Source organism: Caretta caretta, chromosome 21 (assembly GCF_965140235.1).
Source record: "Caretta caretta isolate rCarCar2 chromosome 21, rCarCar1.hap1, whole genome shotgun sequence".
NCBI lineage: Eukaryota > Metazoa > Chordata > Testudines > Cheloniidae > Caretta > Caretta caretta.
In genome coordinates, this window is record NC_134226.1 from 7,140,733 (window position 1) to 7,161,750 (window position 21,018).

The 21,018-nt window shown below is 51.2% G+C and overlaps 2 protein-coding genes across 6 annotated transcripts in view; both read left to right on the forward strand.

The window, feature by feature from the left end:
* Positions 1–10,095, forward strand: part of KLHDC8A (kelch domain containing 8A) — a 29,696-nt gene extending 19,601 nt beyond the window's left edge. For all 5 annotated transcript variants that reach the window (XM_048826796.2, XM_048826798.2, XM_075121884.1 and 2 more), the window contains 4 exons: positions 1,669–1,833; positions 5,519–5,734; positions 6,720–6,821; positions 8,281–10,095. In XM_048826796.2, coding sequence (XP_048682753.1) covers positions 1,669–1,833; positions 5,519–5,734; positions 6,720–6,821; positions 8,281–8,474 — 677 coding nt within the window. In that variant the 3' untranslated portion in view covers positions 8,475–10,095. The remainder of the gene's footprint in view (positions 1–1,668; positions 1,834–5,518; positions 5,735–6,719; positions 6,822–8,280) is intronic.
* Positions 10,096–12,565: 2,470 nt separating this feature from the next.
* Positions 12,566–21,018, forward strand: part of NUAK2 (NUAK family kinase 2) — a 39,301-nt gene continuing 30,848 nt past the window's right edge. Inside the window, exon 1 of the mRNA XM_048826893.2 lies at positions 12,566–12,696. Within this exon, the coding sequence (XP_048682850.2) occupies positions 12,583–12,696 (114 nt within the window). The 5' untranslated portion in view covers positions 12,566–12,582. The remainder of the gene's footprint in view (positions 12,697–21,018) is intronic.

Below are 21,018 nucleotides of genomic sequence, written 5' to 3' on the forward strand. Positions count from 1 at the left end.
GGGGCATCAGCTGGGTACAGGGAACACCTAGACTGAGGAGCAGGAGGGGCTATGGGTTGGGATTGAGGTGCTTTGGCTGAGCTCCACATGGGAACCCCAAGGCTGGAATAGCAGGGGGTGCTGCAAGTCAAGACATAAGGCACCAGCAGGGCTGTGTGAGAGCTCAGGCACGTATCTGGCGCCAGCCAGGGATCTTAGTCCTCGCTGTCATGAGCCCCATTTCCCCTCACAGAAGGGATGGTCTAAGCAGGCTTAATTCTGTCTCCATGCGGAGGGCTGATCTCTGGAGATCCCTCCCAGCCCTGCATTTCTATATCGAAAGCAAAGAGCCCCTGTGTGACCAGGCTTTTCCCTCCCCCCATGACCCTCTGGCATTATTTCCCTATTCCCCAGTCATTTATTTGCAGCTCCCACTGTGCCACCAGTTCTCACCCCTACCATGTGTGCTTTATTGGGCCTGTAGGGGTCTGTCTACACTGCACCTGGAACTGAGCTTCCCAGCCCAGGCAGGTAGACTTCAAAGACATGCTAGCATGCTAAAAATAGCAATGTGGACGTTCCTGCTCTGGTGCAAGCTCAGGGTCTTAAGCCCACCTGACCACCTAGGGAGCCCAAGCTCCAGCCTGAGCAGAATGCCCAAGTGGTTATTTTTAGCAGGCTAGCTTAAGCCCAGCTGGCGGGAGTCTGTCCGCCTGGGCTGGGGGGCTCGCTCCCAGCTGCAGTGTAGACATCACGGAAGACTGAGATTCAGGCTTGTGAGTTGCTGGGAATGTGGCTAATCGACACGGGATCGGCTCCATGAAACGCAGACGCCCCTGTCTGCAGTGACCGTTTGGTGGCCCTGAATAAATCAGGCAGGATGGCAAAAGCAAGCTGGGTGAGAGAATCAAACAAACCCCACTCTTTGGGTGAAGCTGCTTTTCCAGTTCAGAGCACAAAGGTGCTTTATTTGCTGTAGTGCTTAAATATCTGTCTAGGTGCACTGGGAGGGGGATAGAGGAGGTGGACTCATATTCATTCCATTGTTAGGAAAGGGAAGAAAGCCTCTTTGGCAACTGCTTCTGGTTCATTAACCCTTTCCCTGCCCAGGACAAGTGCCGTGGTGCACTGGAATGGGCCTGACAGTAGAATACCTACTGGTCTGAGTTATTGCAAAGATTTACATGGCACAGTGGGCACCGCATGAAAACTGAGAGGGTGGCTCCCAAATATTCTTCGTGCCAAGGGACTATGGTCACTCTAGACCCAAAGTTACCTGTGCTCTGGGCAAATATGCCCTCTCACTTTTAGGGATGTAAATACTCTATCTCAGAACAGATCAATGACTCTGAGGTTCTAGAGAGTGCTATTTACATGGAAGGAAGAAAGGCCCTGCGGGGGAGTGGATAGAGCACTGAACTGGGGCTCAAAAGTATCTCCATGACCTATTAGCAGTACAAGGGCTATGACATAGAGTTCAGCAGTTCTGATTCTATCCAGTAGAGGACAGTGCAATGAGCCCAGGCATGCACAAACACACACCTGCATGTTCACATGCATGCAATGCATGCGTTTTTGCACCCTGGAGATTGCCCTGAGGGCAAGTGTCTTTTTCGTTGTCCCAGGAAATAACTAGGATCTGGATGCATTCCTGAGCTCTTGTGGCCTCTGCTTCTCTGCCCTCTGCAGACTACAGAGTCTATGCGGCTGGTGGGATGGGACTGGACCTGCGGCCTCACAACTACATGCAGCACTACGAGATGCTCAAGGACATCTGGGTGTCACTCGCGACAATGCCCACACCTAGGTACGCCGCCACTTCCTTCCTGCGGGGCACCAAGATCTACGTGCTTGGTAAGGATGGGCCTTGGCTGCCTCCTTCCTTGTTCTTCTGTAGGGGGTCTGCTGGACAAAGCTCCTCTGATCCGTGTGCTCCTGTGAATGCTGACGGTGAGAGAATTCCTAGAACAGACGCAGACTGACCTAAAACCTCATAGGAGGTTCTGGCAGCTGCTTCCGTCCACCCCCAAGTGGTGATTTTAATGCATCCCATGGGTTTAGCCACCATTAGAAATACCAGGCCTGCTCTTGCATCTGCTGAAATCAGTGGGATTTTGGCCATTGGCGCCTGCAGGTTCAGGGTTGGGTCTGTTATGAGGGAGATAAGTTGCCCACTCAAGTTGCAGACCAGAGACACCTGCACAAGTACCTGGCCTTTAATAACAATAAAAATGCTCTGTCTATACAGAGACCGTTTATGTCTTCAAAGCCCTGTACAAACATAAGGGTCTGATCCTGAATAACAAAACCCCACTGATGTCAGGATGTCATTGCCCCTTTGTGGGGAGTAAGTATCCTTATCCTCCTCTTGTATATGGGGAAACTGAGGCAGAGGTACAGCACTACTTGCTTAAGATCACACAGCAAGTCGGTGGCAAAGCTTGGATCAAAACCAAGGAGCCCTGACTACACTCAAATCCCTTGGTAATGTTGCCTCTCTTAAGGTTGCTGCAGAAAAGAACCTTTGATGCATTTGAAGTTTACCCGCTTCTACTGATCACACAGTGTGCAAGGCCCTTCAGCAAGCGCGCATTTCCAGTCTTCAAAGACATGCCGAGCACCTGAACGGGAAATAAATGTATTCATTTGCATTTGATTTATAAAAAGAATAATATGGCATCTTTTGCCATTAAGTACTAGCTGCCTCGGCCGTTCTAGTCTATCACTTTGAGTTCTTGGCCATGTTGTGGGCAGCACCAGTGCTGAACCCAGTCTGAATTGCAAAAGTTCCTGAGCTGGCAGTACCCATCTTACTGTGAATTAGCCTTGATTACACTGGCACGTATTTAAATACCTTTCAGTGCTAGCTATCCAGCGTCGCTCTAAGTGCGGAACATGAAGTGCATGGTGCATAAAAAGGACATGTTTTCATTGTATGAAATAGAAGCTGGGAAAAGTCTAGTTCTATTTAGTTTCAGGTTCAGGCTGTTGAATTCAAATGAATATTTTAATATTTCTTTTTTAAAAATGTCCTTCATGGTGTTACTAATGGCACTTCTAGACTATTACAAAGGAGAGAATTTTAAAGCATGAACCAGTGTTCTCAACTTTAGTAATTTTATTATAAGTCTTGAGAGATTTGCTGATTTTTCTTAAAGCCCCAGCTCCTGGAGTCATGTGATTATTTGAATCTCTGAGCTTTTATTTTTGTTTTTAAAAAAACAAAAACAAACTACCTTTCCAGAACACATGATTGCAGAGAAGAGCTTGTAAACATAAATCCTAAAGACTAAGGAGGCAAATAAAAAGACCACAACATTTATTATTTAAAAAAAATCTTGAAGTCTTTGTCACATTCTCAGGATTTTTGATGGCCTGACTCATGATTTCAGAGGGGTTGCAATTGGCAGTGCTGAACCACCATTAGTTATACATTCCTACCGTTTGTTTCCTTTTTTGCACTTCACTCTCCTTAGGCCTCATTTACATTTGAACTGGGAGGTGTAATTCCCAGCTTGCATAGACATGCCTGCGCTTGTGTAGCTGGGGCTACTGCCCTAGTACGTACCCGGGGCTCCGAGTGGGTACATGCTCTGGCGCCTAGCCCAAACCACCACCCGTGCTACCCTGGCGACAGTGCTGTTTTTAGCATGCCAGCTTGAACAAACCTACATGAGCTGGGGATCGCACCTCCCAGCTCCCATGTAGATGTAGCTTTAGGTCAATTGTTTCCGCTTACTGTCCATAGTCCGTTTAATTTTCCAGTCCTTTTGCACTAGCTCAGTGCTGTCACGTTTGGGTTCTTGTCCCTACAAGGGAATGCTAAATTCAGAGTCCGTCAAGGAGGAGGGACGCAGTAGATCACCCCAGTCTTCCATGTAGTCCAGTGTTCTGTTTCCAGCAGCAACAAGCACCATAATATTAACAGTTACGATGATTTTGAATGGAAGTTGGGTACCATCTTCCTTAGCAGTTAGGTAGCTGGTGTGGTTGAGAACACTGTCGATCAGCTGAGGGTAATGTGCCATGGTTTCCTAGTGCTTCCCGATCTCTGTCGTATCCACCCGTTGTCTCTTGTCTTATACTTTGGATTGTAAGCTCCTCGGGGCAGGGACCATTTCTCTGGTCTGTGTTTGTACAGCATCTAGCATAACCCCCTGCCCGGGGTTCCTAGGTGCTTCCACCATGAAAATAATTAATTATTAAGCTGTTCTGAAAATCCCAGCCACTGGCTTTTGTACCTCAGCCCCCCGGCCCTATCCCACCGCTGCCCCCCCCCCCGAAAGCCTCATATGTTGTCTTCCCACTTCCTGTCATCGACTCTTTCCCCCAGCGCTGACCTTCCCCTGCATCCCCTGGCTTCGTGGCAGTGACATTTCCATGTGCTGTCATCCTAGAGCAGCTGGGCTCCACGATGGCTGTGCGGCAAGGAGCGCGCCACACATCAAATCACATTTTTAACCTTGTTCAGGGAACCGAGTGATCCGTTTACTTATTGATTTTAAAGGTTGCCAAGTGAGGATAAGTGCTGGTGAAATGTGCTGTACTGACAGCTTTGGAGGCTGATGGTCTCTGTCTATCTACAGGGCTGGCACAGACAAGCTCCCCCCATTCACTGCGCCTCGTCCCTGACCTGAAGGGATCCCACGCCACGGCAAGAGGAGAGTTTAATCTCTATGGCCCAGTCAACCCCTGCCAACAGCTGGGATAGATGGTCAACTCCATTAGTAACTGGGCTTATTACCATTGTTATTTTGTATTACTGTAGCACCCAAAGGTCCCTCTTAGGAGCAGGGGTCCATTGTGCTAGGTGCTGTGTACACACTGAGGAAGAGAGAGTCCCTGCCCCCAAAGACCTTCCAGTTAGAGAAAATGGTCAGAAAATGGGATTTCTTGCCTTTTCTGTGCTATAAGCTGGTCTCTCTGGTCAGACCCCATGTCCCATGATGTACCACAGTTTCCCCTCTGTTAGAGGAGGCAGAGCATCATGGGAGTCCCTGGCTGTGCTGCATCATGGGAGACGTAGTCCAACCAGGGAGCTTAGCCTATAGAGGAGAATGGGAGCATGAGGCACCTGAACTACAACTCCCATGAGGCACTGCAGCAACATTTCAGATTACAAATATTTTGGGTTTTGAGTGTTTGGGTTTTTTGATGAAAGAAACTGAAAATTTCCACAGAAAGCTGATACTTTTCCTGATATTTTTCATTTAGTTAAAAACCCAATTTTCCATTGAAAAACCGTTTGGATGGAAACTTTCTGACCAGCCTTGCTTACCATCTAATTTAAGACTAAGATGCATCCAGCGAGTGTGGCGGATGAAAGCAGAGGGAGGGAGGATGGATAAGGGTAATAATAATTATAAGTTGGTTACTTAAGTTCCTTCATATGGTTCTGTATTGCCTGGAACCCACCTCACGCATTTCAGCTGCCAGGTAAGTTACTCCCAGTTAGCCCAGGCTTCTCCCGGAGCCTGGAAGCAGCAAACTGACAAACTGACCCTGCCCTGGTATGCTGCTGTCCCCATGTCTGTCACAGGTGGGAGGCAGTCCAAATACGCCATCAATGCCTTCGAGGTCTTCGACACAGAGACCAGGTCGTGGACCAAGTTCCCCAGCATCCCCAGCAAAAGGGCCTTCTCCAGCTTCGTGCCCACGGAGAACAGCCTCTTCAGTCTCGGGGGGCTGCGGCAGGGCAGGCTGTACCGGCAGCCCAAGTTCATGAAGACTGTGGATGTGTTTGACATTGAGCAAGGTGGGTGTCCATCAGGTTCAATGCTTGCAGGTGAGGAGTGTGTGTGATGTGAAGGGCAGTATCTTCTAAGTCAGCAAAGGCCTAAAGAGAGAGAGCTAGACCTAGGTGGGCTGAGAGGGATCTGCAGCTCCCATCGGCTTTGTTGAGAGTTGAGGCACACTGCCTCCCGCAGGATTGACTGTGGATCGCTTGCACCCAGCTCTGCAGAAGGAATGTCATCAATAGTAAAAAAAGCAAACTAGCCATGCAGCCTGCAGGTGGCAAACCCATTGTCCAGGCAGCTGGCTCCAACACCAAACTCTCTCCTGGACACTGCCCTGAGAGACCCTGGTCAGCTGTGACATAGGCTTACACAAGCCAGGGCAATGCCAGGCAAACAGGCTTTATGGAGGTGGAGAGGCCAGCAGGGTTTGGTTTAGTTGTGCCGCACCTGTTTGCATACAGGTAAGAACTGCATGGAGCACATGGATTCTCAGCTGTTCTCCCTTCAGTAAGGAAACACCAAGCAGGGCCTTGGTTTCCCCTGGCTTGCTGGTGTGTCTGGCTAGTGTGAAATGCAGGTGTTTTGCTTGGCGAGGGAGGGGATGTTTATGCCAACTTTCTGGAGATGGGCACAGGATGTAAAATCTGAATCCAGATTTTTCTAGCAGCCCAGTTTGGATCCAGGGTTCGGTTCAGCCTGTTGGAAAGATAGGACAAGGGCCTTTTGAAAAATCGGTATCCTTTTCTGAGCTCAGATTTCAAACATCCAATGCCTGGCCCTTCAGGGAGCTGGGATTTTGGCTCAGGTCTATCTCTAACTTCACCCTGTGTGAGGTTAGTACCCCCCCTCCCCCACAGTGACTTTTGACTGAGTTTGTGTCTGGGATTCGAACAGAACCAAAGCTTCTGAGCGAAACTCCCCAACAAACCACTGAGTTTCACCAGGAGAGCGGTGAACTGCTGAGTTTAGCATGGATCATCTATCTGTCCTTTCTCTTCTCAGGTGGCTGGATGAAGATGGAACGCTCCTCCTTCCTAAAGAAAAGGCGAGCGGACTTTGTCGCTGGCTACTTGAAAGGAAGGGTCATCGTGGCCGGGGGGCTAGGTGAGGAACAACTGGAGGCGAAGAGTAACATTTTCAAAAGCACTGAAGTGACTGAGGAGCCTAAGCCCCATTTTCAAAACTCACTTAAGCACTTCAGAGCCCAAATCCCATTAAGTTTCAGAGAGCCTTAGGGAGATTTTCAAAGGCACGTTGACTTTCAGTGGGAGTTAGGTGTCTAACTGCCATGCGAAGCTATGAAAATCTCCCCATTAGTCTCCTGTGTTGTTCAGGCACTTTGGGAAATCTCACCCTGAATTGGGCAAAACTCTCACAGGTCCCTGTTGATTTTGGGTGGCTGCATTTTTGGCTGCCCAGCAAGGGACCCCGGAAGCGGCATAATTTTTCTGTTGAGTACCTGCCTTCTGAAAATGAAGCCTCTTTCCAATATCTTAAGTGGGGCACCCAAAAATGGAGCCATCTGAAATCACTAGTCACTTATGAAAATCGAGGCTGAAATCGTCTTCTGTCTCATACGATGCTTGTGAGGTACAAATCTCTCTTTCCCATCCCTCCCCTGAGTTCTGGGTAATGCGTTAGCTGCGAGCTTCCACTCCCATTAGGAGATGCCCGTGAAAGAGTTCTTGCCCTGCCCCCCCCCCCCAAATTCATATGGTTGCTGCTGGGTGTTTGGGTGCTGGGTGTTTGGGAGCCATCCTTCGTGGTAGTTGTTCCTTCCTGGGTAGTTGTGAGGGATGGTGCAGGGGGTTCACTGCATGGTACCTTCTAGCTGCTGGCTGCAGCCCTAACAAGAGTGCAAACCGGCAATTCCATCGCAGGCCAGGAAGGGCATTGTGGGTCCTGAGGAGCCAGCGTGGCACAACTGCCATTGTGCAAGGCTGCTGGGCGCAGCTGCAGAGACTAGAGGTCATCACCCATTTTGGACAGCAGGGGGCAGACCAGTCACTACAAGCTGCAGCTTGCAGCTGGCTTTGGTTTCTGTGTCCTGCAATATGTGGAAAGAAAGAAATTATTCAATGCAAGTTCTCATTGCTTCCCTTCCTGTACCTCAGTTTCCCCCAGTGGGGCTAAGGATACTGACCTGCTTTGTAAAGTGCTTTGAGATACATGGCTGAAAAGCACTATGTAAAAGCTAGGTGGTGTTTTTATTTGTATGATAAACACAAAACAGAGTGAGCAAGACTGGAAGCAGGAATGTGAGCAGAAGCTGGCAGGTATCCCCTTGGGTTATGCATGACCACCCAGAGACATCTTTGTTCTTTGGGCCTCAGTATATGTAGCAGAGAAGACCTCCTAGGCATCCTCATGGGAAAGGGGGAAAAGAGATGACAAAATGAGGCCATTTCTGCTTTTGGATCATTGCCCCAAAGTGGTGATTTCTTTTCTGCTCAAATCTGATTCCCCCCCCCATTATTTTTATATATTTATCCTGACTCCACCACACTTTTGCTCTCTTACCCCCCCCCCCCCCCGCCCCTCCACCCTACTTTGGCTCTTTCAGGGAACCAGCCAACGGTCCTGGAGTCAGCTGAAGCCTTCCACCCAGGGAAGAACAAATGGGAGAGCCTGCCGCCCATGCCGACCCCCCGCTGCACCTGCTCCAGCATCGTGGTGAAGAACTGCCTGCTGGCCGTTGGCGGAGTGAACCAGGGCTTGAGTGACGCAGTGGAGGCGCTGTGCATCTCTGACTCCTAGCCAGCCCCTTCCCAATCCCCACCCCCTGGAGGGTCCCGCTCTGAGGTCCTGGGAAAGCAGCAGTGGCGGTGATGCTGTCTGGATTAGCCTTGCGTAGTCTGCACCCTGCTCTCTCCTGCTGCACCTCTGTAGCTGCCTTCACAGGACGTCCCGGCAGCACCCCACCCTCGTGTGCACACACCTCTGAAGCTGTTGGCCAGCAGGGGCTCCTGATCGTCTGTTAGCCAGCCTCGGTACCCACGGGCATCACCCCTTCATCTCCACCCTCATCCAAGACCCCACAGCCCTTGGTCCTACACCAGCCCCAAATTGCTGAAGAATGCACCAGCCTTGTACCGCAGTGCGGGAGACGACCAGTCCAGGAGGAGCACTTTGGTGGGTGGGCGGGGGGGGGAGGAATTCACTCTGACCACCTGCAAAGGTCCAAGAAGGAGCTTGGCTGAGAAGAGCGCCCCATGGAGCCGGAACATTGTGTCCCCTGCCATTGGGAAAGGACGCTTTAGATCAGGGTATGCAGGGGCTATGTGCTCATACTCTACTGTGCTTCTCTAACCATGGCTCAGAGCTGCAGCACTCACATGAAAACCCTGTGTAGCCAGACACGCTGGTTAAAGAAACCCCTCTGACTCCATTGTTTGGATGGAACCAGCCTTCCTGTTCTGATGTGACATTACGCTTGCCAAGCACCCAGGGTGCAAGACATCCCTCCCTGCACAGAATCCCTCGGCGAGCTACAGGGGAACTTCCTAATCATATAAGCTAGAATGGATGGTGAGCACCATCAGCCAGAGAGGAGCCAGTCCAATGCCTGGATTGACAGCAACTTCATTTCCCATTAACTTGCCCGTTGCTTGTGCCCAGAGCTGAAGCCAAGCGTTGTCAGCACTCCTGGGCGTGCTCTGACAGATGGAGGCACGGGGGCTAGATTGAGGACCGTTTGAAGCAGACGGATGACTCTGCTTTTAGCATAGAACAGGCAGACCTGCCTTCACTTGTTCTGGCACAGAGATGGGGCCGAGCTGCAACATTCAGATCCAGTTCCAGGTCAGGATTTTAATGCCCATGATGCTCTGGGGTGTTCAGATCCACGATTATTATTTTTTGGCTCACTTCACAGATAAAGGACCATTTTCAAAACCTGGACCCCGAGCTCGCTTTGGATTTCCAACACCCCGAGAGTTTAGGGGATGGCTTTGGACCCACCTCTTCATACACGCGTCCCACAGCGAAGCCAGAATGCCACAGCGGTCACTTCCTCTTCCTTGGTTTTGATTAAATTTGTATCTGTGGTTTGTGGCCAAATGCTCTTTGATGGATGGGTTGCGATTCCTGCTCCTAGCAGCAGCACAATTAAAACCTGTATTCACTGAGCAAATCTCTCTGCAGTGAGAGATTCTGTAGCTCCCTCCCTGCTGTGGAGGGATCAAACTGGGGAGCTGCAAAGCTGGGGCGTGGACTAAAGAGAGGGGGAGCCAGCCTGGGAAATTCTTATTGTCGCTAGCAAGTGTACAGACTGACATCGAAGGCCCTGCACTAGGGCAGCCTTAACACTGCTGCAGCCACCAGCTTAACTGGCTTTTTGTGTACATTTCTGAATAAAGTCATTTGCCTTAGAGGAAAATGGGATTTACCAGTGACAATCCCTTCCCATCCTGTGCAGAACAAGCCAGGGTGTAGCTGCAGGACGGGAGGGGAGGAAGCTGCATGGCAGCTTAGCCAGAGCCAATCACAAGTGTAAACCACCTAAGATCCTTCCATGCTTCCTGCCTTTGAAAGAGCCCATTGGTTGTAAACGTGATTTGTGATGGGGCAAGCGCTCCGGTGACAGGCTCGGTCAATGAGAACAAAGCCAGGCTCTCCCTTGGCAGGCCGATATAGCTGCCCAGGCTAATCTCCTGGCCATGCTGCACTGGGCAGAGCCATGGGACAAGGCGGCTGCTAGCAGGGAGAGCTTCCCTGATCAGAACAAGGAAGGGGGGTTCGTTTTCTCCTGCCATCTGTGCCGTCATCATGTTCTAAAACCATCCTTGTGCTTCTCCCGTGGCCGGCCTGCACGGTTCTCAGAAGGAAATCCATATCCATGCGGCTCACGCTAAGTCACGTTTAAACATGACTCATACCAGCACAGAGCAATCACTGGGCCTGTCTGCAACAGGGGAAGTTGAGCACAGTTTTCTCAGCCGTTTATGGATAGGGCTCGGCTGGGTGACTCTAGCCGTGGGTATGGAAGGGTGTTACAGCCTTGCTGCTACTGGGGCCCCATTTCCCTGGCCTTCTGCTGCTTGGACTTGTAGCTACTTTGGGATCCTGGGATGAAAGGCCTGATGGGAGTGCAGGGCGACTGTTAGTGTGTTCCGAGTAGCAGTGACTGGAGATGCTAAGGGGCCAGGCAACGGATGAGCGGGGCTGGGGACAAGGCCCCTGAGGAATTTGTGCCACCACAGGGCTGGGGATGGATGGGTTATTGTTGCCACGGCAGGGTGGGGTGGTTGGGGTACTGGTGCCACCGTAGGGCCAGGAAAGTCCAGGGAAATGGGGCCCTGAGGTAGTTTTTAGCACTTTGAAACAATCCATAAAGGTAGCCGCAATCGGCCAGAGGAGCAGAAACACAGGTGCTTGCAAAGCTCCTGGCACGCCAAGCCCAGTGCACCCAGCTCAGGACCGCCTGGCTTAGCTGTCTCTTGGGCAGCAGGCCCATTCACAGTGCTTCTCTGAGGGAAGACGCCTGGCAGCGGGGTCATAACCAGATTACGCTCCCACAAAACTGCAGGGACCAGGGAGAGAGCCAGCCCAACGCCGCAGCAGCCGCAGCCGATTGTAACCAGTGATAACCGAGCCATTCCTGATCGGCCGCCCGTCTTCCCATAGCAGACGCTGCGTGAGACACAGGACCTCTGCCCTCTCAAGGTAACTACACCAAGGACCTGCTATAACCTAGGGATCGAAAAGAGCTCCAAGAGCGAGCATATCTTGTCCAGCCCCTTCTCAGCCCAGTGCAGGACTGTTCCCTACTGGATAGTGTCATGTACTGTGCGGCTGTGCATCACTGCCCTCTCCTGGATAGAGTCGGAACTGCTCAGCTGTGTGTCATAGGCCCTATACTGGTAGCAGATAATGGGAATTCCCAAATGGCAGGGACTTGAGCTCTAAGCCATGAGCACCTAAATTCTATCCTTGCAGTTGCTGTGAAGTTCCCAGTGTGTGGCCCAGTGACAGCGGGGAAATTTTTGTTGTTACAACATTGTAATTTTTGAACAACTTTAAATATCTCATTTACATATTTTTGTAAAAAATAAAATCACAGAATTTCAAACAAACTGGAAAAAAAATCCTTTTTAAACTGTTGCACAAAATATACTTTCCTCTTACCCAGCACACCAGCTGCCAGGCAGCGTCTGATGCTAGCAGCTCAGAGCAGAGTGAGGGGATGCAGAACATTGCTGGGAACACCAGAGGGCACTTAGGCAGGGAAGGGAGAAAGAGGGTGTAAAATCCAGCGGCTGCTGCCTTGCAGTTGTTCGCACCTGTGTAAAGTGGGAGGGTGATGTGACCGGATCTCAGTGGCTGTGCTTTCTGCAGGGAGAAGTGGGCCCATCACAATGAGATGTTGGCATTTTGTGAGTCAGCATCAATAATCCAGTTTCATCTCCCTAAGCCAGATGCTGCAGCTCCTGGGGGAAGTATTTGCTGCAGATGAGTCCCAGCTGTGCAGATTCTCTCTGGCCACACTCCCTGCTCACTAGGAGGTGGGCACTCCGTGCTGTCATGGTGATGTAACTCTGTGGGGCCTGGCTCAGCAAAATAACCCCTGGGATCCTCCCCAGCTCCATAATGCAAAGCCTAGACGTGGATTCATTGTAATCGGGGGATCAGCCTGTCGGACATGCTGCAAACGTTTCCCTAGTCTTTCCCCAAATGCCCAATTTAATACTCCTCACTTGGATCCAGGCCCTACATTCAGGATAGGGCCTAGATCAGGGGCAGGCAAACTACGGCCTGCAGGCCACATCTGGCCTGCGAGCTGTTTTGATCCAGCCTGCAAGCCGCACCACACAGCTCGGCCCTGCTCCAGCACTCTGGCTGGGGCGCTGAGTCGGGGGCTGCACCGATGGGAGCTGCAGGGCAGCTGCCTGTGGATGGGGCAGTGTGCAGAGCCACCTGGCCGCCTCTCCGCATAGGAGCTGGAGAAGAGACATGCCACTGCTTCCGGGAGCTGCTTGAGGTAAGCACCACTCGGAGCCTGCACCCCTTGAGCCTCTCCCCCTGCCCCAGCCCCTATCCCCATCCCACTCTCCAAACCCCTCAATCCCAGCCCGGAGCACCCTTCTGCACCCCAAACCTCTCATCCCCAGCCTCACCCCAGAGCCCACACCCTAACCCCAATTTTGTGAGCATTCATGGCCCATCATACAATTTCTATTCCCCAGTGTGGCCCTCGGGCCAGAAAGTTTGGCCACCCCTGGCCTAGATCAAGCAGTGCCAGTGAGTCAGAGGCAATGCAACAGATGGTAGCAGAGGTCTGGGCTGATTGCAGCTGGCTGACTCTGCCTCAAAGATCAAGGAGTCAGGAGAGGGAGAAAGAGAACACTCTTGTTGGGAGGCAGGAATGAAGGCTCCCTGCCAGGGCTGGGGAAATCTGGGCCAGATAGAAGAGTGTCTCCAGGGTGACTCAAGACTTCAGTGGATGGGCCAGCACCATGATGCCTTTTGCTCTGGTCTGTCACGTGCCATGTGGGCTTTCGAGCTGGTTGGGGTAGTTGGTTGTGGGTTGCATCCTGAAGCCCAAAGGCAGTCGATAGCCCAAAGTGCAGCAATGGAACATGCAGAAATCCAGGGGGCAGAGAGGCCTAGCAAACCCACCCAGTCGCCAGGACTGAGTTCCCTGCCACTCCAGCGAGTTGCCTGGTTAATCTTTGAGCCTGGCAAAGGAGCAGGACTGTCTTGGGTTGCTTTATTGTGCCGCTTTGAGGACACCTAGTGGCTTTTTGGGTCATCACATCTGGAATTCTCTAATGAGGTATTTCTAATACCAGAAGCCCTCATCCAGTGCGTCTCTGCAGAGAAGGAAGGTAGTTGAAACAAGGGATACCGGCAGGGGACATACAGAATATCCCGTTCCATTGTAGCTGCATAGACATGAGAGGGAGTGGGGTGGCTGGCTCAGAGTCTAGGTAATGGGCTATGCTGAGCTGTCACCATGTGAGATCCAGCCCTGCTCAGTAATACCCTGACTACTTAGCACTGCAGAGGGTCTGAAGGAGTTTCCTAGGCCTGAGCCATTCTTTTTAGGTGATAAATCAGAGCTTGATCACGGCGCCTGTGATCCAGATCTGAATGCTGTGGCTTGAGCCTTCTCTGGAAAGTTGTTGCAGAGGCCGTGGGAGAAAACCATTCCCGTCTGTTTGCATTTGCCATTGAGCAGTGAAATTGGTGGCCCCTTTTGAAGTGCTGTCCTGCCAGCTGTAAGTCACCGTCCCCTCTGATCTCAGACTGCCACCTGGTACAGATGAAAGGGGGGGAGATATTTACTCTGCAGCTAGCAGCCCCGGAGCTAATTAGTTACATCCCCCTAGCTAAACACAAATGGCAGCAGCTATGGCCTGTCTGATCACACCCTGCAGCAGGCTCCCACCATGATTTAGGAAGTAGGGCCCAGATACTCAAATGTATTTAGGCCTCTAACTTCTATTGGTTTCAAGGGAAATTAGGAGCCTAAATACCTTTGAGGTTCTAGGTCTAGGAGCCCATGATCGAGGAGTTCGGGGATCCCAAAGAGCAGCCTCTTTGAGAAGATAGTCTCGGCTGTGGTGGGCCTCTGGTTGTTTCTGGCCCAACCCGGGGAGATGTTGAGCCCTGTTTGTTGAGCACCGTGGACAGTGGTAGGAGTTGGGAGCGCTCAGCGCTCGACAGGGACAGGCCTTCCTGCAGGGAAGGAGCTAGATAAACGCAAAATAGGAACTGCAATACGGGATGGTCTCACCAACAGCTGAGATGCAGTTACCTCTGGGGCAGAAGGCAGCACTGCCCAGGAATGCCACGCAGTCACTGAAGATGGGAAGTGAAGGAGAACGCTGAAGCCAGGTGAAGCTACAGGATCAATTTAGGTTGCCCCATTGCAGATACAGAGTGGGTGGGACTGATAACTCTGCCATAAGCACCAGAACTTGGTCCCTCTTGGTACCATGCTGGGGCGTTGGGAAGAGCATTGCAGCGAATTGCTGTGTTTTCCCTGCAGGCCTCCCTTCCAAATACAGAGCAGGCACAGCCCGGCTTAGCATGGGCGAGCTGATGTAATGGCAAACTGGGCTGATGTAGCTGTGGTCACAGATACTGTCTAAGGGAAGGGGAGGGAAATGTCAACAAATTATTCAGATGCAGGGGAATAATAAGCGAGGTGGGAAGGAGGAAATGACAGGAGTGTTTGTAAAACAGCCTGGGATTAGTGCCTGGGGTGGGACGCTGGTGGTTCTAATTTGCTAAGTGGTGTGTGAAACTAGTCAAGGCTAAGAAACTTCTCTCTGAACTCCATGTGGGAAATTCCATGAAGCACACATCCCACAGCAGCACAGCCCGCTACAGTGGGCAGTGGTGCAGTCCGGTAGAGTTGCGAGCCAGGACTCCTGGGTTGTGTGTAGGATATTGGGCAGGTTGCTTGCCTAGCCTGGACCTCAGTTTCCCTGTTGGGAGATGGACACCGCCCCAGCTTTGTAAAGCAGATTGGCTAAACTGTACAATATGAGTGCAGATTATTGCATTGATTTATTGTGATTGTGGAGTATTGTGTCCAGTTCTGGGCGCCACATTTCAGGAAAGAGGTGGACAAAATTGCAGAAAGTCCGGAATGTAGCTGAGCACTGGAACAAATTGCCTAGGGAGGTTGTGGAATCTGTCTTTGGAGGTTTTTAAGAACAGTTTCTCCAAACACCTGCCAGGACTATTACATAGTCCTGCCTTGAGTGCAGGGATCAGGACTAGATGGCCTCTTGAGGTTCCTTCCAGTCCTACACTTCTGATTCTGTGATGACCAAGATTCTCCTCCCGCTCCCATTGAAGCCAGCGGGGCTATCAGTGGATTTGGAATCCATTGCGCACCGTGCCACTATTATCCCGATGGCAGTGAAGCCCAGCCCGTCGAAAGGCCAAAACTGCTCAGCATGCAGAGCCAGAGGGAGCCATGTCCCGGCCTAGAGGCTGTGAATCCCTCTCCTGTTCATGAGTTGCTGGTGTGTTGGGTAACACGCCATTCTGTCTCACAAATGCAAATGTCTCTGAGAGCTGGAAAAGGGGCGGCTTTTTTTCCTTTCCATTTTAATAGCAAACCCCAGCTCCCAGCACCACCTCTGCACAGCATAAAATCTCCATGTATTAATTAAACGCTTCCCTTTGTCCTGAAGGAACCTCTTCTCCACAAGACGCAGCCTGCTGCTTCCCCACTGGGCTGATTTTTCTCATTAGCGTTGAGCCCTGCTTATTACAATGAGGCATTCTGCTGCCAGAGACTCGGGGCTTGATTCTGATGTCACCAGCGCTGGTGTAACGCTCCGCTGGCTTTGGTGGGGGCTATACCAGTGTAAGGGAGGGAAGGAATCCTGCCCCTTTGTCTCGCTTCTAGATGCAGTCCGAAGAAGGAGCCCAGGGCCTGATTCTCCTCGTGCTTCCTCCCGTGTGGATTAGAATCCACAGAACACACTAGAGTCAGTGTGGTGTCGGTGGGAGGGGGATCAGGCCCTGAAATGCAGAGCCGGGGCAGGCAGGGGACTGGGAAGAGGTGAGGGAGAGACAGTTACTAATCAAAATAATCGCTGTGGAAAGCACTTAGAGAAAAAAATAGTTATCCGAGCCACACATTTGCTTGGAGCTAACTCCATTTGCATGAGTTTAGTTAACGAACCCAAAGCTCCTATGTGCAAACTGTAGATCATTCTAACTATCCCGCGGCTGTTGTTTGAAATGAGTGGCAGCTCACTTTGTACTTCTATCTAGTGATGATGCACTGATGTGCTCGGAGAATGTGTGGAGGGACTGGATGGCTCGGGGCAATGGGCTAACCATAGAGCCTTTTGCCTCTTACCAGCTAACAGCTAGGGTGTGCGGGCAATGAGTTTGGTGGGTCTCGTGTGCACTGGGTATTTCCTACCTTGGTGTAGGGGCACTAGTGTAAAGAGGTGAGGTGGCTATTTGCACTGATGGAAGTTACTCATATTTGCAACTGGAGGAAGCTGAATTGGTGCAAAGCGCAACTTGTTGCAGCTTTGCCTGTCGACAGTGGGGGTTTGCACCTGGGTCTGGCCACTGCTAATTAGTGCCAACGGCAGTGACGAAGAGGCCTGCTCGCTAGGAACTGGACTGAGGCAAATCCCCAGAACAGACAAATCCTCAGCCTTGCTCCTACTGAGCAGGTCTCTTCGTCACTGCCGTTGGCACTAATTGGCAGTGCCCTCATTGGCAGAGATGCCAAGGATCAATGCTGGCAGCGAGGCTCTGATCCCTAGAGAAGGGGTCCAGCAAGGTCAGGGTGCTGAGGCGTGTTGATGGAGCAGTATGTGGGAAACCTGCCCTGTGGTCAGAGATGACGTCTGCCTCCAGGGCTGCCAAGGCTCTGTCTTTCTCCAGCACTGAAATCCAGAGCCTGCTGCCATCCAGGAGTGGTTCCAGGGACTTTCAGGCAGGCAGGAGGAACCTCATTTCCTCTCATCTGCAAGGCAAATGTTTCTTGTCTCTCAAGAAACGGGAGTGGAGGTTCCTCTCTCTCCAACCTGTCTGAGCATCCTCCTCTCATGCCACAGGAAAACCAGGGCAGCAGTGAAAGGGACTGACTTCCCTGGCCCTCTTAAGATTGAATCCCAGGAGTTGTATCGCCTGACAGCTGCATGGACGTAGCCCAGGTGTCTGCGGCTTGCGGAGAGTGTGACTTTCTTGTTAACGTCAGCCTCGGTTGCAAATGATACAAGGGAAGGAGGGTGACAAATCACAGGGGGTTTCACACCATGTCATTTACCCAGCCTCCAGGAAAACAGTGGGATAGGGAGCGAACAAAGCTACAGAGCCTGGAACCCTGGCTGCGGAAGATGAGCGAATGCATTTCACAAGGCCATGCGAGTGCATCGGGACCCCTGGCTCCCCGGAGTGGGTTAGGGACCCAGAGGGTAGCACACCTGCAGGGATGGAGGTGAGTGCTAGCGGAAATGGGAGGCCAAACTGCAGTGATCCTTAACCCAAATGTGCCTGGCAAGTGTGGACGCATGGCACTGGTTTGTGCTTTAACTGCTTAGTGACTATTCCATTCTCTAGCGTAGACACAGCCGAAGCTCAGAGGTTTGCGCCCCATGCCAGGATGGGGGCATGTAAGGCTGGTTTATGGGAAGTAGCTCAGTTCCCAGCTAGGCCAGATTTGCAAAACGCTCCACATCCAGCAGCTCTTGCTGCAATGGGCAGATTTGCACAAGAGCGCAGCAGCCCACATTCTGCAGTCTCATGAAAATGTGGCCCCGGTTGCAGCTGCTGAGCCTTTAGGCTGTAGGTACCCACAGCACTGCCTGGGCACAGGTGACATTTATTTCCAGGTGACATTCCATTGCATCTGATGAAGTGGGTTCTAACCCACGAAAGCTTATGCCCAAATAAATGTGTTAGCCTCTAAGGTGCCACAAGGACTCCTCGTTCTTTTTATTCCAAGTTAAGCCTCTGCATTGACTATACTGTAGTCAGAGCTGCTCTGAATAATAATACCTAGTGCTCTTCATGGGTGAGCTCAAAGTGCTTTACAAAGGAGGTCAATATCATGACCCCCACTTTACACATGGGGAAACTGAGGCACACAGCAGGGGACGTGACTTGTTCACGGACAAACGGCAGAGAGCTGGGAATAGAACCCAGGTCTCCTGAGACTCACTCCAGTGCTCTATGCACTAAACAACACTGCCTTAGGCATCCTAAGACCAGGCTGCTCCTGGGGATGGCTCTGCCTGTACTTGGCACTGCCTAGTGGGAGCTAACAGGGTTTTCAGACTATTCTTCCTTTAATTATTTCAAGGAAAGGTTTCAAACAATTTTTTTTTAGCGGTCTTCCGGCTTCACATGAAACTACCGCAGCCTTCGTTAATTAATCACAGTGTGGGAGGTTTAATGAGACTGCTGTAGGGAACAGGGGAAACCCAACCAGCAACTAAAACCACCATGGAAATGCACTAAGCCCCACTGCCTTGGAAAGAGGGTTCAGTGCTCCAGAACCAGCTGTCCAAGTGAACTGCATGAAGATCCCCAAACGGACAGGAGCTTAGTTGCTCTTCTAGGATGACGGTGTCAGAGGCAGAGGCAGACAGGCAAGCTTCACAGGTGCAGCTCTCAATGCACCCCAAAAACAGCCCAGTCAGTGCACCTCGTTCCTGACCTGCTGCACGCCTTGCTACTCCAGTCTTGGGCTTACCCCCTCCCAGCTCTCCCACTGCATCTCAGTCCTGATCTACAGATCCTCCCCCAGGGATTTCCATTCCAGTCATGGAGCTCTCTCCCCGTACATGCACCTCACCCCACGCCTAAGTTGGGGTGCCTCTTATATCAGCCTTATGCAGCTGCTCTGCTGGCTGGATTCTCCCAAAACAACCTCTCAAGTTTTCTAAATGACTCCTTCAACATCCCTGCAGCTACCTCGCTGTATGAATGTGGGCAAATCACTCAGCCTGAGCCACCCTCCTCCTCTTCTCAGGCCTTGCTACCTCCGAGCACTGTGGACGGGTCACACAGAGGACCTCCAGCTGTAGCCACAGGGCTGTCGATCTGGCACAAGGCAGGAGACGTGGGGCGCTGATGGAATGAAATGGAACAAGAAAGGAGGCGTGGAGAAGACACCGAGAGAGCGGCCCTGGTGACCTGAGGGTGTCACTCCGAACCATGCGGTCTGAGCAGGCACCCAGTGCACTGATGTTGGAAAGGGGGTGCTTCAGCACAGGTGGCAAGAAGGCAGCTGTTGCAAAGCCTCAGACCTGCTCCCCCTCTGAGTCAACGAGAGTTTTGCTACTGGCTCTGATGGCAGCAGGGTCTGAACCTAAGGAATTTCCAAGGATGTTAATGTCTCCTTCATGAGCTGGGTCAGATTAGGAGACACGAGGGTACGAGGCTCCTTACCAGACCCATAGATCCATGATCACAGCAGTTAGTGCTCTCGTTGCTGTTCTAAACCACAGATCTCAAAGCACTTCATGAAGGTGGGAAAGTTTCATTATTGCCCTCTTGCAGGGAGATGAAGTGACTTGCCCAGGGTCATGCAGTGAGTCAGTGGCAGAGTCAGGGATAGAACCTAGGTTTCCTGACTTCACTCCCGTGCCCTATGCACTGGGTCACACTGCCTTTCCAGAGAGAACGGCCAAAGAGGCAGGCAGATCAGATAATGGCTAAACAGCAGTACTGGCAACTCTCCCGACTTTTGGTGTATTTCCTTTAGCTCTGGCTACTGGACTTGAGAGAGAGCATGAGAATCTCCTCTTTCATTTAAAACAAAAAGTGAGTTTCTAGGCCTTATGCTTGAAGAAAAGCTTGGAAACATGACCTGAGTGCACCCCAAAGGCGCTGAGACCAGAAGATCCCCATATTTGTCATTTTAAAAAAAATCTCATGACTTTTTAAATCAGTTTCATTCTGGATTCATTATTTTTTAATGCTTGATGCTGGCAATACTGAAACCTGGCCCCGGCCGACTCAGCGCAAGGAGTGTCCAACCTACCCATGTCCCCATTGGCTAGCGGAGGATGCTGGATCACATTTTTGGACACTTGAGAACAAACATCCTTCTTCCCTCATTGACGCATCAGAGGATGGCTTAACACCACCCCCCCCCCCCAAGTCCCTAATCTGCCTAGCCATTTGTGCAGCCCATGGTGCAGAGGGACAGAAAGGATAAACCCAACCCCTTCCCGAGCAGGACACGGTGTCCCAGATGACATACAAGGAACTCCTTCAATCAAGGTACTGAGTCTTCCTGGAGAAGAACCTGGCTCTGTACTTTATTGACCATGCCTCTGTCGCAGGGGTAGGTGCACTACGGACTATGTTCTCTGTGTCATGTCCCAGCATGCTCTGGGCTTGGTGTCAAACCAGGATGGAATCTCTGATGCCTGATTCCGTCCCATTGAATGTAATGGGGATGAAACCTCTGGGATTCCATAGAAATGTAATAGGGTTCTATAGTTAATCACCCTAAAACCCTGTAGGACTTAATAGAGTACATGATCCTTTCTATGTCCTAAAGCAAGGGAAGTGGTAGAATCCTCTGTTAAATTCTCTAGGATGCTTCAGGAAAACCCATAGAAAGGTGATTGTTTTCTTTTATATTCTGTAAGCGTTACCCTCTATCTGGAGCAAAAGTCAGTTCAGTCGTTCTAAACTTTTGGGTGGGAGAGAGGGCTCCTGTAGGAAAACCTTGAGAAATCCAATGCTGACTTCCACCTTGACTGACTTTGACAGCAGAGCATCCGGAACGAGGATGTTAAAGGTCCGTACCATGGCACATTGCTCATACTGCAGTGTTGTCAATCCAGCATCGTTCCCC